The sequence below is a fragment of the Cynocephalus volans genome, chromosome 1 (genome assembly GCF_027409185.1).
Source record: "Cynocephalus volans isolate mCynVol1 chromosome 1, mCynVol1.pri, whole genome shotgun sequence".
Lineage (NCBI taxonomy): Eukaryota > Metazoa > Chordata > Mammalia > Dermoptera > Cynocephalidae > Cynocephalus > Cynocephalus volans.
Genome location: NC_084460.1, coordinates 267,812,699 through 267,832,576, shown reverse-complemented (window position 1 = coordinate 267,832,576; position 19,878 = coordinate 267,812,699). Strand labels below are relative to the sequence as shown.

General features: G+C 38.7%; 1 protein-coding gene across 1 annotated transcript in view; it reads right to left on the bottom strand.

The window, feature by feature from the left end:
- The window catches only part of FAM117B (family with sequence similarity 117 member B), a 112,410-nt gene extending 94,427 nt beyond the window's left edge, over positions 1-17,983 (bottom strand). Inside the window, exon 1 of the mRNA XM_063109381.1 lies at positions 17,285-17,983. Coding sequence (XP_062965451.1) covers positions 17,285-17,891 — 607 coding nt within the window. The 5' untranslated portion in view covers positions 17,892-17,983. The remainder of the gene's footprint in view (positions 1-17,284) is intronic.
- Positions 17,984-19,878: the final 1,895 nt, after the last annotated feature.

Genomic DNA, 19,878 nt, shown 5'->3' with positions numbered 1-19,878 from the left:
TCGCTGTATACTAAAATCAACTCAAAATGGATTAAGGATTTAAATATACACCCTGAAACAATAAAACTTCTTAAAGAAAACATAGGAGAAACACTTCAGGAAATAGGACTGGGCACAGACTTCATGAATACGACACCAAAAGCACGGGCAACCAAAGGAAAAATAAACAAATGGGATTATATCAAACTAAAAAGCTTCTGCACAGCAAAAGAAACAATTAAAAGAGTTAAAAGACAACCAACAGAGTGGGAGAAAATATTTGCAAAATATATATCTGACAAAGGATTAATATCCAGAATATATAAGGAACTCAAACAACTGTACAAGAAGAAAACAAGCAACCCAATTAAAAAATGGGCAAAAGAGCTAAGTAGGCATTTCTCTAAGGAAGATTTACAAATGGCCAACAGACATATGAAAAAATGCTCAACATCACTCAGCATCCGGGAAATGCAAATCAAAACCACATTGAGATACCATCTAACCCCAGTTAGGATGGCTAAAATCCAAAAGACTATGAACGATAAATGCTGGCGAGGCTGCGGAGAAAAAGGAACTCTCATCCATTGTTGGTGGGACTGCAAAATGGTGCAGCCTCTATGGAAAATGGTATGGAGGTTCCACAAACATTTGCAGATAGATCTACCATACGACCCAGCTATCCCACTGTTGGGAATATACCCAGAGGAATGGAAATCATCAAGTCGAAGGTATACCTGTTTCCCAATGTTCATCGCAGCACTCTTTACAATAGCCAAGAGTTGGAACCAGCCCAAATGCCCATCATCGGATGAGTGGATACGGAAAATGTGGTACATCTACACAATGGAATACTACTCAGCTATAAAAACGAATGAAATACTGCCATTTGCAACAACATGGATGGACTGTGAGAGAATTATATTAAGTGAAACAAGTCAGGCACAGAAAGAGAAATACCACGTGTTCTCACTTATTGGTGGGAGCTAAAAATTAATATATAAATTCACACACACACACACACACACACACACACACACACACAAAACCAGTGGGTGGGGGGGAAGAAGATATAACAACCACAATTACTTGAAGTTGATACGACAAGCAAACAGAAAGGACACTGTTGGGGGGGAGTGGGGGAGGGAGAAGGGAGGGAGGTTTTGGTGATGGGGAGCAATAATCAGCCACAATGTATATCGACAAAATAAAATTTAAATAAATAAATAAATAAATAAACAAACAAATAAAAATAAAAAGTAAAAAAAAAAAAAAAAAAAAAGAAAAAGAAAAAAATTTGACACCACCAAAGGAATACAGTAATTCTCAAGTACCAGACCCCATACAGCACAAAACACTTGAAATGACCGAAAAAGAATTCCAAGCAACAATCCTAAGGGAACTCAATGATATGTGAGAAGAGTCAGACAACACAATGAAATGAGAAAAAGCATCCAAGACATGAAGGAGAAAATTTTTAAAAGATTAATAGCTTAAAAAAGAATGTAGTGGAACTCTTGGAACAGAAAGATTCATTCAATGAAATAAAAAACACAATTAAGAGCTTAAACAACATGCTAGAGCAAGCAGAAGGAAGAATTTCTAATCTAGAAGATGATTTTTTCAAAATAACCCAAGCGGACAAAAGAAAATAAAAAAGAATCTAGAAAATGAAGAAAATCTAAGAGAGCTAGCAGACAACCTTAACTGCATAAACATCCCAACCATGGTTGTTCCCGCAGGGGAGGAGAAAAGAAAAGGCATTGAAAACATATTCAGCAAAATAATAACAGAAAATTTTCCAGGTACAGGGAGAAACATGAACCTGCAGAGGAACAATGACCCCTGAACAGATTCAATTCAAAGAGATCCTATAATGAAACACATTATAGTCAAACTGGAAAAGCTCAAAAACAAAGAGAGAATCTCAAACACAGCAAGAGAAAAGCATCAGGTCACCTGTAAGGGAGTCCCCATTAGACTAACAGCAGATTTCTAAACAGAAACTCTACAAGCCGGGAGAAAATAGAATGATATATTCAAAATAGTAAAAGAAAAATACTGCCAGCCAAGAATACTACACCCAGCAAGGCTATTCTTCAGAAATGAGGGAGAGCAACTGTCTTTCCCAGACAAACAAAAACTGTGACCAGCCCTGCAAGAAATCCACAAGGAAGTCCTGCATATGAAATCCAAAAAATGATAATCATTCCCACGAATACAAAAGAAAGAACAAAACCCACTGGTAGAACAAAAATGCAAACAAGAAAGAGAAAGAAACTACACTATACCATCTCAAAAAACCAACAAACATCAAAGACAAAAATTAAAAGGGTAGAAAGGAACAAAAGATATTTAAAACATCCAAAAGAAAATCGACAAAATGCCACGACTAACACTGAACCTTTCAATAATCCTAAATTTAAATGAATTAAGCTCCCACTCATAAGACACAGACTGCACAATTGTATTAAAAAGCTAGATCCAACTATGTGCTGTCTTTAAGAGACTTACCTCACTCGTAAAGACACGTATGGACTAATAGTGAAGGAATGGAAAAACATATACCATAAAAATGGACACCTAAAATGAGTAGGAGTAGCTATTCTTACATTGGATAAGATAGAATTTATATCAAAAAACATTAAAAAAGACAAAGAAGGCCACTATATAATGGCAAAGGGATCTATTCAGCAAGAAGACATAACAATCATAAATGTGTATGCACCCAACACCAGAGCACACAGATATATAAAAGCAAACACTATTAGACCTAAAGAAAGGATAGACTCCAATACGATAATGGTCAGGGACCTGAACACCCATCTCTCAGCATTGGATAGATCATCTAGGCAACAAATCAACACAAAAACACAGTATTTAAACTACACTTTAGACCAACTGGACCTGGCAGATATCAACAGAACATTTTATCCAACAAGTAAATTAAACAACAGGAGCCTGAATGATTTATGGGTCCAAGAATATATTAAACAGGAAATCAAAAAATTTCTTGATACCAATGAAAATAAAGACACATCATACCAAAATCTGTGAGATATTGTAAAAGCAGCACTAAGAAGGAAGTTTATAGCAATAAATGCTTATGTCAAAAGAATAGAAAGATTTCAAATAAACAACCTAACACTACAACTCAAAGAACTACAAAAACAAGAACAATTCAATCCCCAAATGGGAAAAGGAGCTAAACAGACATTTCTCAAAGGAAGATATACAAATGGCCAAAAGACACACAGAAGAAAAGGGATACTTGCTCTCCCATGTTTATGCAGCTCTATTTACAATAGCTAAGAGTTGAAACCCACCTAAATATCCATTGATGGACAACTGGATAAGGAAAATGTGGTATATATACATAATGAAATACTACTCTACCATAAAAAAGAATGAAATTCTGCCATTTGCAGCACCTTGGATGAACTAAGAGAAAATTATGTAATGTGAAATAAGCCAGGCACAGAAAGAGAAATACCACATGTCCTCACTCAAAAGTGGGAACTAAAAAAGAAAAAAATTAGAAAGAACTATGATAATAATTCACTGAACTTTCAAAAGGAGACAATGGAAATGAGGCCACCAGAGGTGTGAAGGGCAGAATGAAGGGATGGTCAGTGAGAAATTGGTGAAGGGCCACAAAATATGATTACATTGTGTAATGCTGAATATACTAATTACCCTGATTTGAACAAAATATACTGCACACAGGTATTGATATTCAACACTGTATTCCACAGATATGCACAATCAATTATGTTTCAATAAAAAATTAATTAATTAAAGAAGAAGCCTAAGGGAAACTAGAAAATAGTTTCTGAACTGAATTAAAATGAAAATACAACCTACAAAATTTGTGGGATTGCTCTTAGAGAAAAATGTATAGGATTAAATTCTTCTACTGGAAAAGAAGGTCTCAAATCAGTAATTTCACCTTCCCTCGAAGAAAACAGAAAAAGAGCAAATTAAACACAAAGCAAGCAGGAGGAAGAAAATAATAAAGAAAAGCAGAAATCAACAAAACAGAAAAATAATAAGGCAAATGAAACAAAAAGCTTGTTCTTTGACAAGATCTACAAAAATGATAAATCTCTAGCCAGACTGACCAAGAAAAAAAAAGACACAAATTTACAACATCAGGAATGAAAGAAGGGATGAAATCACTACAAACCCCACAGACATTAAAATAATAATGAAATACCACAACTTCATGTTCACAAATGAACCAATTCCTTGAAAGATAAATCTACCAAAGCTCATTCCTCAAAAAATAGTTAACCTGAATAGTCTATTAGGTAACAGACTATTAAATAAACTGAATTTATACTTAAAAACTCTAACAAACAAAATCCTGGGCCAAGACAGTTTCACTGGGGGAATTTCACCAATTAAAGAAAAGATCATATCAATACTACACAATCTGTTGCAGAAAGCAGATGAGGTAGGGAACACTTCTCAATTCATTTTAGTACACTTCTCAATTCATTTTATGAAGCCAGAATTACCCTGATACCTAAACCAGACAACAACATTACAAGAGAAGACTACAAACCAATATGCCTCATGAATATAGATGTAAAAATCCTCAACAAAATATTAGCAAAAAGCCACTCTGGAAAACTGGCAGTTTCTTATAAACATACACTTACTATATGTCCCGGCAACCCAACTTCTAGGTATTTAACAAAGGAAAAAAAAAAAAACTAATTTAATCAAAATCCTGCATAAAAATGTTTATAGCAGCTTTATTCATAATCACCAAAAACTGCAAATTCCTAAGAATCCTTCAACTGGTAAATAAACAAAGTGTGTTACATACATATAATGGAATACTATTCAGCAATAAAAAGGAATGAACTACTGTTACATGCAATAATACCAATGAATCTCAAATGCATTATGCTAAATGAATAAAGCTAGACTCAAAAAGTTAGGTTCCATACAACTCATTTACATGAGATTCTGAAAAAAGTTACATGCAATACCATAAGTGAATCTCAAATGCACTGTGCTAAGTGAATGAAGCTAGACACAAAAGGCGAGGCACTGAGTACTATTACATTCGGAAAATAGTATAACTACAGGAACCAAAAACAAATCAGTGGTTGCTATGGCCTAGAGGTACATGGAGGGGAATGATTTCAAAAAACATGACAAAACTTTAAGAGTGACAGAAATGTTCTATATCCTGATTGTGGCTCTATTCATACAACTGTATACTTTTGTCAAAATTCATACAGCAGTATAATAAAAAGAATAAATTTTATTGTACATAAATTATACCTCAATAAACCAGACACCTCACACATGTGCCCAAATGAGGCAAACCTTAAAATAAAGACACAATGGCTGAGAACATTAGCTATATCTTCAATGAATAAATGATCAGTTTGAATACAGAGTTAACAGATTTCACATAAACAGTAAACAAGCATTTAGAAAGAACATTCGACCTTGTTATTAATAACAGCTTTTATTTCTTATTAAGTGGTATTAAGTAGCTACTATATGAGGGACCTAAACATAGTATCTCAAATACTCACTATGATACACTTATTGTCAATTAAAAATAAAATAAAAATACACACTATGACTCCAAGAAATATGTAAGAAAAAACAAATGAAAACTATTATGTGCCCTGTCATACATACTGAATTGGTAAAACTAAAGAAAAGGCATGAATTCTAATTCTGGTAAGGCTTCATAGCCAGCAGACACACTGCTTTCTGTTGACAGAGTAAATGATTCAATCCTTTTTTTGGAAACCAATGCTACAAAGCATTAAATTATTTAAAACTGAACTAAATCTCAATTCTGGGAATTTTTTTCTAAAGAGGATAAATATAAATGTACATTCATAACAATCCCCAAACACACACATTTACAAAGATATTTTTACTAGAATAATTTATAAAGAGAAAAATAGAAACAAATACCTACTAAAAGGATAATGATTAAGCCAAAGTTTATAAATTTGATAGAGTATTCGACCTCATATATAATAAAACACTAATACCATACTTTCTTACCTATTTGTGGGTTCAGACTTATTAAAAAGTTTATGTTACAATTCAAATCTTTTTGTAAATAGACCATTGTGCAAGCCTGACTCTTGTACCGGCAAAAAAGCTTTACTAAGTGGAAACTCTTCTATAACCTCTTACTGTAGATGTGGACTATTAATCAGAAGAGTATCAGACAACACTGTAGATGGATCAACATAAATCTCATCAACCATTACTGGAGATATGTAATTTTCCAGTATTAAAGGGATTTCCAATGGGAAGAATTCCAATTGGGAGCTAAGAGTATAATCCTCATAAACAAAGCTCAAAAGAATATAATACTCAGGACAGGCAAAATCCAGTGCTATCCAAGGCCTCCAAACCAACAGGGAATGAACAAACAAAAGACAAATAGAGAATGGGGCATAGGTCTTCACTCCCATGTTTTGTTATTTTAAAATAGAAAACTATCCATTCATTTAGCAAAATTTTTATTGAGCCTCATTTATTTTTTTATTTTTTAATTTTTTTATTTATTTATTTTTTTTAAAAGATGACCGGTAAGGGGATCTTAACCCTTGACTTGGTGTTGTCAGCACCACACTCAGCCAGTGAGCGAACCGGCCATCCATATATGGGATCCGAACCCGGGGCCTTGGTGTTATCAGCACCGCACTCTACCGAGTGAGCCACGGGCCGGCCCGAGCCTCATTTAAATCTTGGAAGTTCTCCCTTCTCTGACTGAGGGGAGAGAGGAACAGATTAATTATAACAGACACCACAGGTTATTGGGCCACAGGGTAAAAAAAAAAAAAAAAAAAAAGTTCAGCCATTAGGGAGAATGTCCAAAGGTTTGGGTCCTCAATCTTCTGTATTTGTACAAGTGTGACATAACATCTCTGAAGTAGGACAGGAGTATTCCATGACACTAAATTAATTTCCAGAAGTAGAACTGCCAAGAATTCTTAGGGATAGCATTAATGGCAACTGCTTTCTACAGAAGTGAAGGATCTCTATCCTACAACTCACCTAGAAATTCCTGACTGCATATAAATAAAGCTCTCTCATTGAAGAGAGTCATATCTTGAATATCAGGCTTCTGCCATTAAGAACTACTCTTCTTAGTAATATTACATATTTTCTTGTTTTTATTATTAGCCCCTAAATATTGCAAAAATCCATACTGGCTCTTAAATTCTAAAGTCCACACAGGGTCAAGGCTGTCTTCTCAGAACCTTATAAGCTACTCTGCATAAAGTGAGCATGGGTTCTAAAAGAATATAAACAGATATCACTTGTCCTTATCTTTAGAAATATCAACATACATGCACAGTGGGAAAACATAATTAGTATGGCATGGTTTTCCAGAAACTACTACATATAGTCCAGTAGATCCCAGTACAACAGCAAGTAAAATAATAATTACAAATTTGTAAGAACGGTAAATTGGAAGGGAATATACAAAAATAGTAATGAACCTTTTCCTTTACCTTCCAAAATTTCCACATTACTATTATATTACTTTTGAATGTCAAAAATTTTAGTGCATTATGCCCCCAAAGTCCATGGCCTAGTCTGTGTGCATACAGAACATAATAGTATTTATGAGACCAGTTAATAACAACATTATTAACCCAGCTACCCAAGTAAGTTCAAAATCTCATCCATCATTATGCTCCCTCATCCCTCAAGTCTAATCAGTTAACAAGACCTTTATCAGTTCTTTGCTTCTCAAGCCATTTTTCATTCATACTACAAACACCCTACTTCACACAATGAAATTAAGAGTGCTGAAAATAGTAAAAATGAGGGTAAATAACTGTTTCCCTATTTCTAATTGCTTTAAAAGATAATTATCCATCTATAGCAAAAACAGTAAAGGGTACTATGAGGTTTATAACAGAAATGACAAAATATTTTACAAATAACAAAATATTTGAAAATGATAGCACAAAGGATGGGGGCAGGAAAAGGAAGTATACTAATATAAAATTCTAACATATGAAATATTAGACAACACAGATATACATTTTCATCACTCATGAAGTTCTACTGGACACAGCACTGCTTTAGCACAACCACTAAGGGCATAGTAAAAAGAGGTGTAAGTAATAACGGGGATAAAACAGAATTACAAAAAATAATTACTCCAAAGGAAGATAAGAAAAAAGAAACAGGCTCATGACATTCAGGTATGAGCTAATATCAATTTCTCTCTTTTTTTTTTCTAATTTCTAAACTGTATCTGACAATAGAAAGAAAAATGCACATCTGACCAAAAAAATCAATTTCTAAGAATTTTTCCTACAGATAAACTCACATATAAGTGCACAAAGAAGTATATACAAGAATATTCAACAGCACCATTTAACAGCAAAAATCTGAAAGTAATTTAAATGTTCACAAATAGAAGTCTGATGAATTAATGCATGGTCCATAATGTGCACAGTCATAGAATAACCCTGGTATTAATAATACAAAAGAAACAGTTAACTGGATCCATCTCTGAGAAGAATGAAATGAAAGACAACTACCATTTATAATTTTTATCATGTGCATATATTATCTGAAAAGAAAAAAGTGGGTGGAGGAAGAGAGAAAAGGAAGGAAGGAGGGAGGGAGACATCCTGATTCTGGTAGACTAAAGCATATAATTACAGAGTTAGCTCCTTGAGTGAAAGGACTCCAAAAAAATACTTTTACTTCCAAAAGAAGTTTACGCTAGCTCATAAAGAAGAATGGTCCAATTAATAATGTCATGTAGATTTCTTTTGGAATAAACTAGAGCTAATTCCGCCTTGACTACTACATGCTAGCCTTAATCAGAAAAATAGTATCAGATACTTTCTACTTAAACAATACTAGGGGAATAAAAAGGTATAATCCACAGACAACAGAGAGGAAAGAAGGCAACAGCAGAAAGAGGTTTCAACCAAGTTCTGGAAGCAGATGTATAAGTGATAACTTAGCTGCAGTCTGACTGTATGCTTGACCTAAGATTTCCTGATCTGCCCCAGAACTAGTTCTAGATTTGTATGGAAAGAAAAGGGTCTTGCCATTCACAGGAAAGCAATGAATATTTTGCTGCAGTTTTCAACTTCTTCAGGAAATAAACAGCTTTTTCTTGTATAACAAGCATAAAGAGCAAGGAAAAATATATTACATTTCAACTGAAAATGAAATCTGGCATGCTCATTTCAAATTCAACCCAGAACTGAGTATTTGCACGGAAAACAAAACAAAACAAAACATGTTTCACCTTAAAGAGATAAATTCTGTTATTTTTATTTTTAAAAATATCACTTGTTATGTATAAGTCTAGAATAGGGATCAAGAAATCAACATATGTTGAAAATTCTGCTAGACCTATATTTGACACAGATCATGCTACTGAGAAAGAATTTTTTTCAAACTCATAAAATTGTGTCTTAAGCTACTTAATTTTCATATTGCTTTAGCTTATGGTGTTTGTAGCTTTATTATAAGTATTGTAAATAATTTTTCCTATTGTAAAAATAACTTTACTAAGTTCATTACCATTAAATCTACCTTTAGAAAATTAAATCCTGTTTTGGCTTAAACCAGTTATTTAATCAAAATGTATCGTGGTTGCCTTATGAGTTTTAAAAATCTATGAAAAGGAAAGATTAATTTCAAAGTATGCTAAACTTAAATGGATTTTCCGGGGGCCAGCCTGTGGCTCACTCAGGAGAGTGTGGTGCTGATAACACCAAGGCCACGAATTCGGATCCCATATAGGGATGGCCGGTTAGCTCACTGGGTGAGCACGGTGCTGACAACACCAACTCAAGGGTTAAGATCCCCTTACCAGTCATCTTTAAAAAAAAAAAAAAAGGAAAGAAAAATGGATTTCCCCCTAAGAAGAGTTAACTAAATGTCATTTTTAGTTTTAATGGGGAGAAAGGGAGAGATCACCTCTTGTACATGCCATAAACCATATAATATCTCATTAGCATCTTGTAGAGCAAAAACTGGTGATAAGGGGGCTGGCCGGATACCTCAGTTGGTTAGAGCATTGTGTTGATTACATCAAAGTCCAGGGTTCAATCCCTGTACTCACTACCTGCCAAAAAACAAAGCAAAACAAAAAAACAAAAATTGGGGGTAAGACTATTTTGACCACTTGGAAAAGGTTAAAAAAAAAAAAAAAAAAGGGAATTTCTTTAAAAGAAAACACTGAAGTTTCCTCTATTTCACTACTCACTTGCAATAGCAGTGATAGCCCTAGTGGAGCAGAGAAAATCATACAAAATGAGTAGGTTAATAAGTTAGCCAAATAAACAGATCCACAGAGAAATCAGTCTGTACTCAGAAGGGCATTAATTATTACTATATTATTATATCTCAATTTAAGTGATCACAAATGCATGGGCTCCCTGAGAAATGAAAATTATTCCAAGGGTCTTTCCAGAGCAAAAGGATTGGGAAAAACTGCTCTAGAGAGATTAACTAGACAGGCTCTGGTCTTAAGGACAAGAGACATATCCTCAGGCATGATACTGTAGGACTCTTCGCTGGAGAAACTGGCCAAAAGAAAAGGAAAAAAACCTACATTTAGGAGTCCCTATCATTCTACAGTACGATCCTTCAGGCTACCAGCCTGATCCAGACACACAGAACATCTAATCAACATTTTTAGTGTCTCATTTAAATATTAATAGAAAACTAAAGAAAGTTTCCAACATAAAAAACAACGATCAAGACACAGAGAGCTCTGAACATAACACAGAGAGAAAAAGAAAGATTTGAAGGTATTTATACCTTTTATAAATATTTTTAGAAGGCAATAACAAGATGAGTAACAATCAGGGAGCAAGGTCGGTGCTCTTGAAAAATGAAAATATGATAGCCAAAATGTAAAAATCAATTTAAAAGGCTATAAAATAAAAATAAATCTGCTAGAAAGAAAAAACAAAATTTTAATAAAGAGATGAACACTAGGACAGAAAGAAGAAAACCATAGGTTTAATCCAAGAGGTACCACATCTGGATAACAGGGGTTCCAAAAAGAGAAAACAAAGATAACAGAAAGGAGAAATGATAAAAGAAAAACACCCAGAAATGAAGAGTGTCTAAATTGAAAAAGTCCACAGAGTAACCAGCACACTGAATAGAAAATATACAACACCTTACACCAAGGCAATCTTCATTTCAGAATAGTAGTAACACTTCCATAGAGAAAACACACACAAACCATCGCCCACAAAGGACTAAGAATCAGAATGGCATGAGAATTCCCTAGAAGCTAGAAGATGAAGCGCTTTCAATATTTAGTAGAAAAATTATTTCCAACCTCGATTTCTAATTCTCCACCCAGTCAAACCAAACAAGTGTAAAAACATATCTGCAGACAATCAAGATCTTAAAAGAGGGTACTTCCATGTGCCCTCTCTCAAAAAATTATTGGAGAATATGCTCCAGCAGAACAAGATCCAGAAATCAGGATATCCAAAACAGGAGAAAGGCGAAGGGAATTCCCAGGAAAGTTCCAAGACGATAGCTATGCCACAGACCTAGAGATCAATGGGCTAGTTTGGAATGGGAAGATGAAGGACTCCAGAAGGGATGTCGCCAAGGGAAAAAAGGAAAACTGGCAAAACACTTGATGTGTTTTTAAATATTTAAGAAAGCTTCTGTTACAAAGTTTAGGGATGAATTTGTGATAGGTACATAGAAAATGAAGCAAACAAAAAACAAAGCAGTTTTAATGTCAAGGAGCATAAAAAGTTATAAAGAAAGGGGGCTCACTTGGGAGAGCGTGGCGCTGATAACACCAAGGCCATGGGTTCGGATCCCTATATAGGGATGGCCAGTTAGCTCACCTGGGAGAGCGTGGTGCTAAGATCCCCTTACTGGTCATCTTTACAAAAAAATAAATAAAGGTTATAAAGAAAGGAAATGTAACTGTGGCATACCACAAGATTCCGCTGTAAACAATACTTACATAGTCATAACAATTTAAATATTAATAATGACCTAAACAAAAGGGTGCTATAACTACACTGGGAGGATTAGGGAGGACCGTAATTAAAGAGTTGAGTTTACATTTTCCATAGTAGGAGATCACTACATAATACATAAAATTGAAAAAAAAAAAAAATTCCTGAAGCAGCAATATAAGCATGTTATTTATAAATGTGTAGGTAAGCTCCAAAATAAACCCCTAAGAGTTGAAAGTGGTTGTCTCTAAGGGACAGGAAGTGAGAGTAGAGAAGAAGATGGCAAGGGAACATTTTATGTGATTATAAGTTTAGCACTATTTGACATTTTATACTTTGATAAAAATAAAATTTTAATTTAAAAATATGGTAGTAAGACAGCATGCTATTTTTTTTCAAGTGTTTTATAGATGGAAGTAGCTGACTTTCTCAACTTCCTTCCCTTCTACTGTTGAGTTATCTCAACTTCCTTCCCTTCTACTGCTGAGTTATTTGTCATCTTAACCCACATCCTTACCTGTTCCCCTCCTCAGAGAAAGAAGCATCCTTGTTGTTTCTGAGATTTCCTAACTCTGCCATGTACTGGATCCCACTGGCTCTCACTTTTTCCATGACCTTGCTCCACCTACTGTTATCATCTTTCGATCTTCTCTTGAACATGCAATCTTTCATTCTCCTGAGTCCTTCCCCTAAACCTATAAACATGCTAAAGTTTGCCCTGTCCTATTACCAAATGATCCTCAGCACAACCCTTCATCCAGTTTTATTGCTTTCTTTCCTTTCACTGACACAAAAGTAATTTACACTCATTACCTCTACTGCTTCACTACCCACCACTTTAGTCTGATTTGTGTCCCCCAAATGCTAACCAAACTACTTTCTCTCAGAAATCATCAACTGACCTAAATGTCAAAATCAAAAGTCTATTCTCCAGACTCAGCCTACTTGTTCTCTTCACAGCATTTGAAAACCTTTACTATCTCCTCCTTGAAATATAATCTTTCTTTTGGCTTTCTCAATACTATTCTGCTATTTCTCCTCCTACCACATTCTCAGGCTTCTGCACTAGTTCTTCTTCCTGATCTTAAGATGCTTGTTTTCTCCCAGAGTTCTAGCCTCAGCATTGTCCCCTTCATCTTATCCATCCTAGTAATTTCACTATACTGTAAACTGGGGGGGAAAAAAATGACTTGCCAGTTAGCTCAGTTGGTTATAGCATGATGCTGATAACACCAAGGTCTAGGGTTAAATCCCCATACTGGCCAGCCAAAAAAAAAAAAAAGTCACTAGAAGCCCCCAAGGAAAATAGTTCGAGAAACTTCTCATTAGAGAAAAGGACATTAGCACAGTATTTATTTTTTCAGTGTGGCTGATACAAGCAGATAGCAATTTTCCCCTTACACTGGATGTATTAACTCGTTATGAATTTGGTTTGCTTACTGGGGTGAGGGAGTGCCAAGAATAGCAACAAGAAGAACTTCTCTGAATAGGCAGAATCAGGAAGTAAGGTACCAGAATTCCAGATTTGTGGTATTTCTGATGTCTGCTTTCTAGTACCTTGTGAAGTACAGAGCTCTAAGAATTCAGTGTTTCTCTAACATTTGAAAGACTGCTGCTAACTTCACTCCTTCAAGCGAATCCTTTTGGTTTGTGATGTATTTTACAACTGAAGATGAAACAAAGTAGAACCTTACTATTAGTTTTATGTCTTGGCTAGTAGGATTTACATTTAATTAAATTCGACTCTGTTAAATTTTGATTGACCATATTTTGTATTATACCACACACCCTAAGTGATTCTGATACAGATGAAACACAAAGCACACTGTGAAAAACACTGTTCTGGATGTTCACATGCAAACTGGATAGGATGTCCTCTCCAATTTGAAACTTCATACACTCATGAAAACTGAGCCTACACTGGCAATTTATGTTACATCCACTAAAACTAGAAGCAAAACTAATATGAAAGACAATAGCTAACTTTTTTACACGAAAGTACTGTGCTGAGTATTTTTCAATTTTCTCATTTAATACCTACCATCATATGAAGTAGATATTATCATCACCCATTTTACAGATGAGAAAGTTAAGGATTAGAAAGTTATTCACTTCCCCATATCACATAGCATCTAAGTTACTGAACACAGGTATTAAACCCAGACTATCTATCCAAAGCCTACCCTCCTAACCTCTATGTTATGCCACCACTCCATTTTTAATATATCTATTGGACATTTTATCAAATAAGTAAAAGGAGGAAAGGCACAAAATCAAACTTCACAGTTAACACTGCTGTCTAGTTACCTTCTCTAAGTATATCTCAGTTCCTAACGACAAACCACTTTGCTATGGAGATGGCAGGCACTGAAGGTGGGAAGTTTACAACATGTCAGGGATGGGTGCTTGGATTACCTTATAGTAGTCAAGAGAAGGAAGTTCTGGATGAGCCAGTGATTAGCTCTGACCCCAGAAGAATAACAGAACTAGATAGGGATTTTGAGGCCTTCAACTTACGGGCTTTGAGATACTGGATCCCTAACAAAGGTTATGGCATCCAGCTTTTCTGATAAGACATCTAGAAGCCAGCAGCTGATTCAGGTGGACCCTGGAATTTGAGTCACAGGAGGTTTATAGAACTATATGGGTTAGACCCTTCCTCTTTCTTAAAGTAAGAATTTTTACATTTCTCTGAGGATGCAAGCTAACGTTAACCTCTCTTTAATCAAAAAAGGAGTATGGTGTTTACAAAGACTTTTCTAGATTTAGTCATACAAAACAACAAATGACTTTTTTAATCACAGCATAGTTTGTGCCAGTAAGACTTGAAATCTGAAAACATTCCGTTCCACTCTGCATGGATGTTCATTAGAGTAAACAAGAATACATTCCTGGGAAGGAAGCTATCAGACACTCACATTGAGTATGATTTAATAATAGACAATATCCCTCACACCTAGTTGAGAGTGCTACACTAAACGAATAAGAGTTTCTTCTAGGGTTTGGGGGGGGTTTGGTTTGTTTGGAGGGGATTGAAGTGGAGCCAATAAGGATGATTAATTTTATAGCGTGAATACTCTATGGAATGACATATCTGGGTAAGGAGAACTTTGGAAAATGTGAAGCGTGGGCACATAAGGAGCCTGAGATCCCAGGAAATAGAGCCTTCCTAGAGATCAGAGGAAAAAAGCGCCTTCATCCACACATTGCCAATACTTAATTTAACTCAGTTCTCAGTCTTTTCTGCTTGGAGTGTCAAACAGTTGATAGAGTAGCCAGATTCTGTTATCAGACTTGGAGCTCCACTTCTCCTGCCCATTTACGCAGCTCTCCTTTCCCTCCACCTGATGCACTATGCTGGCTCCACAAGGTGGAAAGAAAACTGAAACAATTTTGTTCACCAGATATCTATAAGAGTTGCTTAAAAACTAATACATGTAAGGGGTCAGCCCATGGCTCACTTGGGAGAGTGTGGTGCTGATAACACCAAGGCCATGGGTTTGGATCCCTACATAGGGATGGCCGGTTAGCTCACCTGGGAGCGTGGTGCTGACAACACCAAGTCAAGGGTTAAGATCCCCTTATTGGTCATCTTTAACCCCCCCCCCCCAAAAAAACACAACTAAGTATATGTAATGTTGTTGTGCTATGTATCTCCCGGATTCTATCTTATACATCAGGAAGCTATTTCCTTGATATAACTTAGGTATGGTTTTTGGACTATAACCAACTAGAGTTCAAATACCAACTCTGCCACCTGCTACTTAACCTTTCTAAAAGCTATTTGTGAAGGTCAAAATGAGATCGTGTATGAAAATCACCTGCCATATACTAGATGTTATTATGGGGGAGGGTGGAGTTCTAGTACTTATAATATTAAAAGTTTTAAAAAAGTGTTTTGCAAGAAAGAAAGACCACGATAAAACATTGCAACTTTCAGAAGAGAACAGACCTATAGTTACTAGAGGTGGGTAAGGGGGGGGGGTGTAGGGTAAGGGAGTAATTGGGTAAAGGATACAGAGAATAATTACGATTTGTAATGATGAACATGATAATACTGATTTGATCAACACATACTGTACACGAATACTGATAGTCAATTCTGTACCCCATCAAATGTATAATCAATTATGTTTCAATTAAAAAAATAAAAAAATTTTTGCATTCTCAGAAAGTTTTTAAGCAGTACTCTGGTTCTAATTAGAAAACACTATTGATCATTTTTCAGGACAATTTTAGAAAAATATTGCCTAAAACCTTTATAAAATATATAGTGAGAAAGATTCACCCTACTCCCTCCATTTCTGAAACCACTTCATCATACTCATTTGGTTACGAAGTACTGTATTAAATTTTCTGAAATTCCCAACCATTTTGCCTGGAAGATTCTAACAGAAATTCCCCAGACAGGGAAGGACGAAGGTATATGTTGGCACTATTAATACACAACTAAAAACCACCCATTTGTTCACTAGATTCTGACATGAAGGCAACCAGATGACAAATTTTATCTCTTTTCAATTCCCACAATTTGAATTTCTCTTTTGAATCATGAATGACTCCACTGGAACCCAACAACTCCATTCAGGACCTTTCCCAAGAGAGCTCCCAAGTATACAGAAAAACAACAAAATTTAGGTCCTTACACAATAACAAGATGGAGACAAACCCCGGATTTTGTTTTTCTTCATCCAAAACACAAAATCACTATATCAGAAATACACCCAGACCCTCACACAAAGCCCAAGATTCCTTGCAAAGGTATCTCGCTTAACTTACTTCTCACTTCCTGCTAACCATTTATCAAGTCTTAGGAAATGCTAAAAAGGCTCCCAGGCTCACGTCTCTTCAGTGATTCAAATTTGCCATTGCTAATGCATTCAGTTTCCCAGATCTGAAACTGTTTTGTGGAACAAAAATATTAGCAGCAGACTGATGCTATACTGCATTAACCATGTCACTAAAACAAAGTGACAAACCACGCCTAGCCTCACCCTGTAAGCAGTAAACCAGCGGAAGGCTAGAACCTCAGGTTTATAATTAACATATATCAGCCCAAACACAAGGTTAGCGGCTGCACCTCCATGGCCAGGGGCCCGCGCGGAGCTGCCTGACAGATCAATGGGCGAGCGGGGCGCGGCGGCCGGAGCGCGGGGCGGGCCCGGGAAAGGCGGGGCCGCCCTGCTCGGGTCCCCACCGCCCCGGCCCCGCCCCCGGCCACCCGGGCTCCGCGGCAGCGCCGCAGTTCAGGCGCGGTAGCCGCGCGCGCCCAGGACCCCTTCCCGCCGCCGCTTACCCCTCGCCGCGCGGCCCCAGGCACGTACCTGCTTTGCAAACCGGGGCGCTGGGGCTCCTCTTCTCCGGGGAGCTTCGGCTCTGCTCCGGAGACCTCCTCCGGTGCCGGACACGCGCTGGGGGTGGGGCCGCGCTCACCTCGCCGGTCCACAGGTGGGTGGGCGACGAACAGGGCGACGACACGGTGCCCAGGAACGGCGGCGCCGGCTGCGGCCGTGGGGGGCTGCCGCGAGCCCCGGGCGCGGCGCCGCGCGTGGGGCTGGTCCCTCGCGTGGACGTCGCTGACGCTCCCGTCTGCGTGGCCACCATGGGGCTGGTGCGCGCTGCCGCGCTCCCGCCGCCGCGCGTGGGGCTCGTGCTGCGCGAGGCGGTACGCGGGCCCCCGCCGCCGCCGCCGCCGCCGCTTGAGGGGCCTGAGGCGCCACCACAACAGCCGCCGTTGTTGTTGCCGCCGCCGCCGCCGCCGTTGCTCCGCGTGGGGCTGCCATGTTGCTGCTGCTGTTGCTTCAGCTGGAACGGAACCGTAGCCCTCATGGGCTGCAGGCGGCTCCCGGGTCCCCCGGCCGTGGCGACCGCACCACCCCCGAGGGAGCCGGCCGGCGTGGGGGACCCATTGCGCCTCACCCGCTGGGACATGGTCCCCCCCTCCCCGGTGACTGGGCGAGACGGGGGTTTTTGTTGTTGGGTTGCAGGGGGAAGATTCTCGAGGCCGGAGGGCCAGAGGTAAGGCCCCCGAGGCGGGGTGATGAAGCCAGACTCCAAGGCGCGGGGGGCGACCGGGCCGCGGCCGGCAGCGACGAGGTGGTGCAGCCGCCGTCGCCGCTCCTCATCAACAATAGTGTCTCCTCCGCTGCCCCCGCCCCCCGCGAATGCTCATTGGTGCAGCGTCAGCCGCGCTCCAGCCGCTCCACCGCGCCCATTGGCTGCGAGCGGCTCGGGTCCCGGGCCCCCCGGGCCTTAGAGAGCCTGGGTTTGCGCGGAGACCGTCTGCTCTTTAAAGAGAAAGAGACCCGCCCCCCCGGGGGGCGGGGGGCGGAGGAAAGAAGCGGTGTGTATGTGTAGTGTGTGCGCGCGTGTGTGTACACGTGATTGTACGCGGACGCGCGCGCCTTTCCCTTCCCTGGAGGGAGCCCTGGGGACTCAGACTCTGGAATATTGCCACTGGGAATGTCCAGAACCAGAGCAGTCCCCAGGGATAGTCTGAAGTCTTTCCCCGAAACTCATTTGCTTACCACAGTATGAACTCTCTATGAACAAGTACGCGCGTCTTTTTATGTTTTTTCCCCTAATCTTTTTGTTCCGTCGTAATTCCATCTACCTATGGGCAGGGCTCAAAAGGAGAAGAAATTTAATTAATCTTACTGGCATTTTACACCCCTCTCCTTTCTTTATTTTTTCAAGCTCTACAAAGAGCCAAATCTCAGAAAGATTAAAATACGCTGGTTAGAATGCGATTTTAGGTATTATCTACAGAGTTCAGTTACCAAATGCTATTGCTGCCCTCTTGTATCTCAAGTAATCAACAATTTATTTTAATCAACTACTTCACAGTTCCCTGATACCTTGGAAAGAAGTCTGCTACCTACCGAGTTTATAAAGTGCTACAGTTGACAGAGGGCCTCTTTGGATCCTCACAATCATTATTTGAGACAGAACTGGGCCATCCATCCATATTTTTGTCTAGTGGAGGAAACAAGTCTTTGTGGTATGGGCAAGGACTCTGGGAGGAAGGCAGTGACAATATTTGTATAATGACCTAAGAGACTCCTCAAGAAGGGAGTGGGGGGGATGGCGGACTCACAGCCTACACGCTCTGGCTATAAATTGCCTGCTCATGACCTCTTTTCCCTTTACTACTTTATTAGCTGTACATTCTAAACAGATTCGTTTTGTAAAAATTTGGGAGTGGAGGGCACAGTATGATTTGCTCTGGACTTGAAATCCTACTAGGTCCCTGTGCACTGGTGGAAAGCCTTTGAAGATGGAGAGGGGAGATCCCCAGATCCCAGATCCACCACTTACTCTGTGACCTTGGGTAGGTCACTAGCCAGTTTCCTCATATGCAAAATGCTGTTAAAAAATACCATCTCCTTCATACAGTCGTTGTCATTATTAACCAAGAGTTAAATGAGAATGTGGTGTGTGGAAGGTGCTCTACACTTCCAGAATCTCCATGTGATTCAGAGGCCCACATCTCTTCTTACCAACCATTCCCCTTTCTCCTCTCCCCCCCCCACGTCAGGGAGAGACCCCAAGGCCTTAGCCCAGAAACCTACCTCAAGTTGGCTGGTGCTCTGAATAGACCTGACATCGTTACCCATCCCCTGCAACCTGGAATGAGGACAAAAACAGTTTCTCACTAGATGAGAACATACAGGAAACTGCCAGCAAGATCTATGCAGAGAGCTAAGTCTGGTCTTAAAACAATGGGTAAGAGAAAAGATATGTTTTTAAATAAAGAAGTCATGGAACCTGTATGTGGCATTTTGTATTGCACAAAGTAGAAGCTCAATATGTATTTACCGAATTAAACCAAAAGGAGTCCAGCAACCCTAGTGTCCTAGGCTCCCTGATCAGTTGCTCTTGATATCACCAAACTAGAGACCTCTTTGTTGGCGGCAAG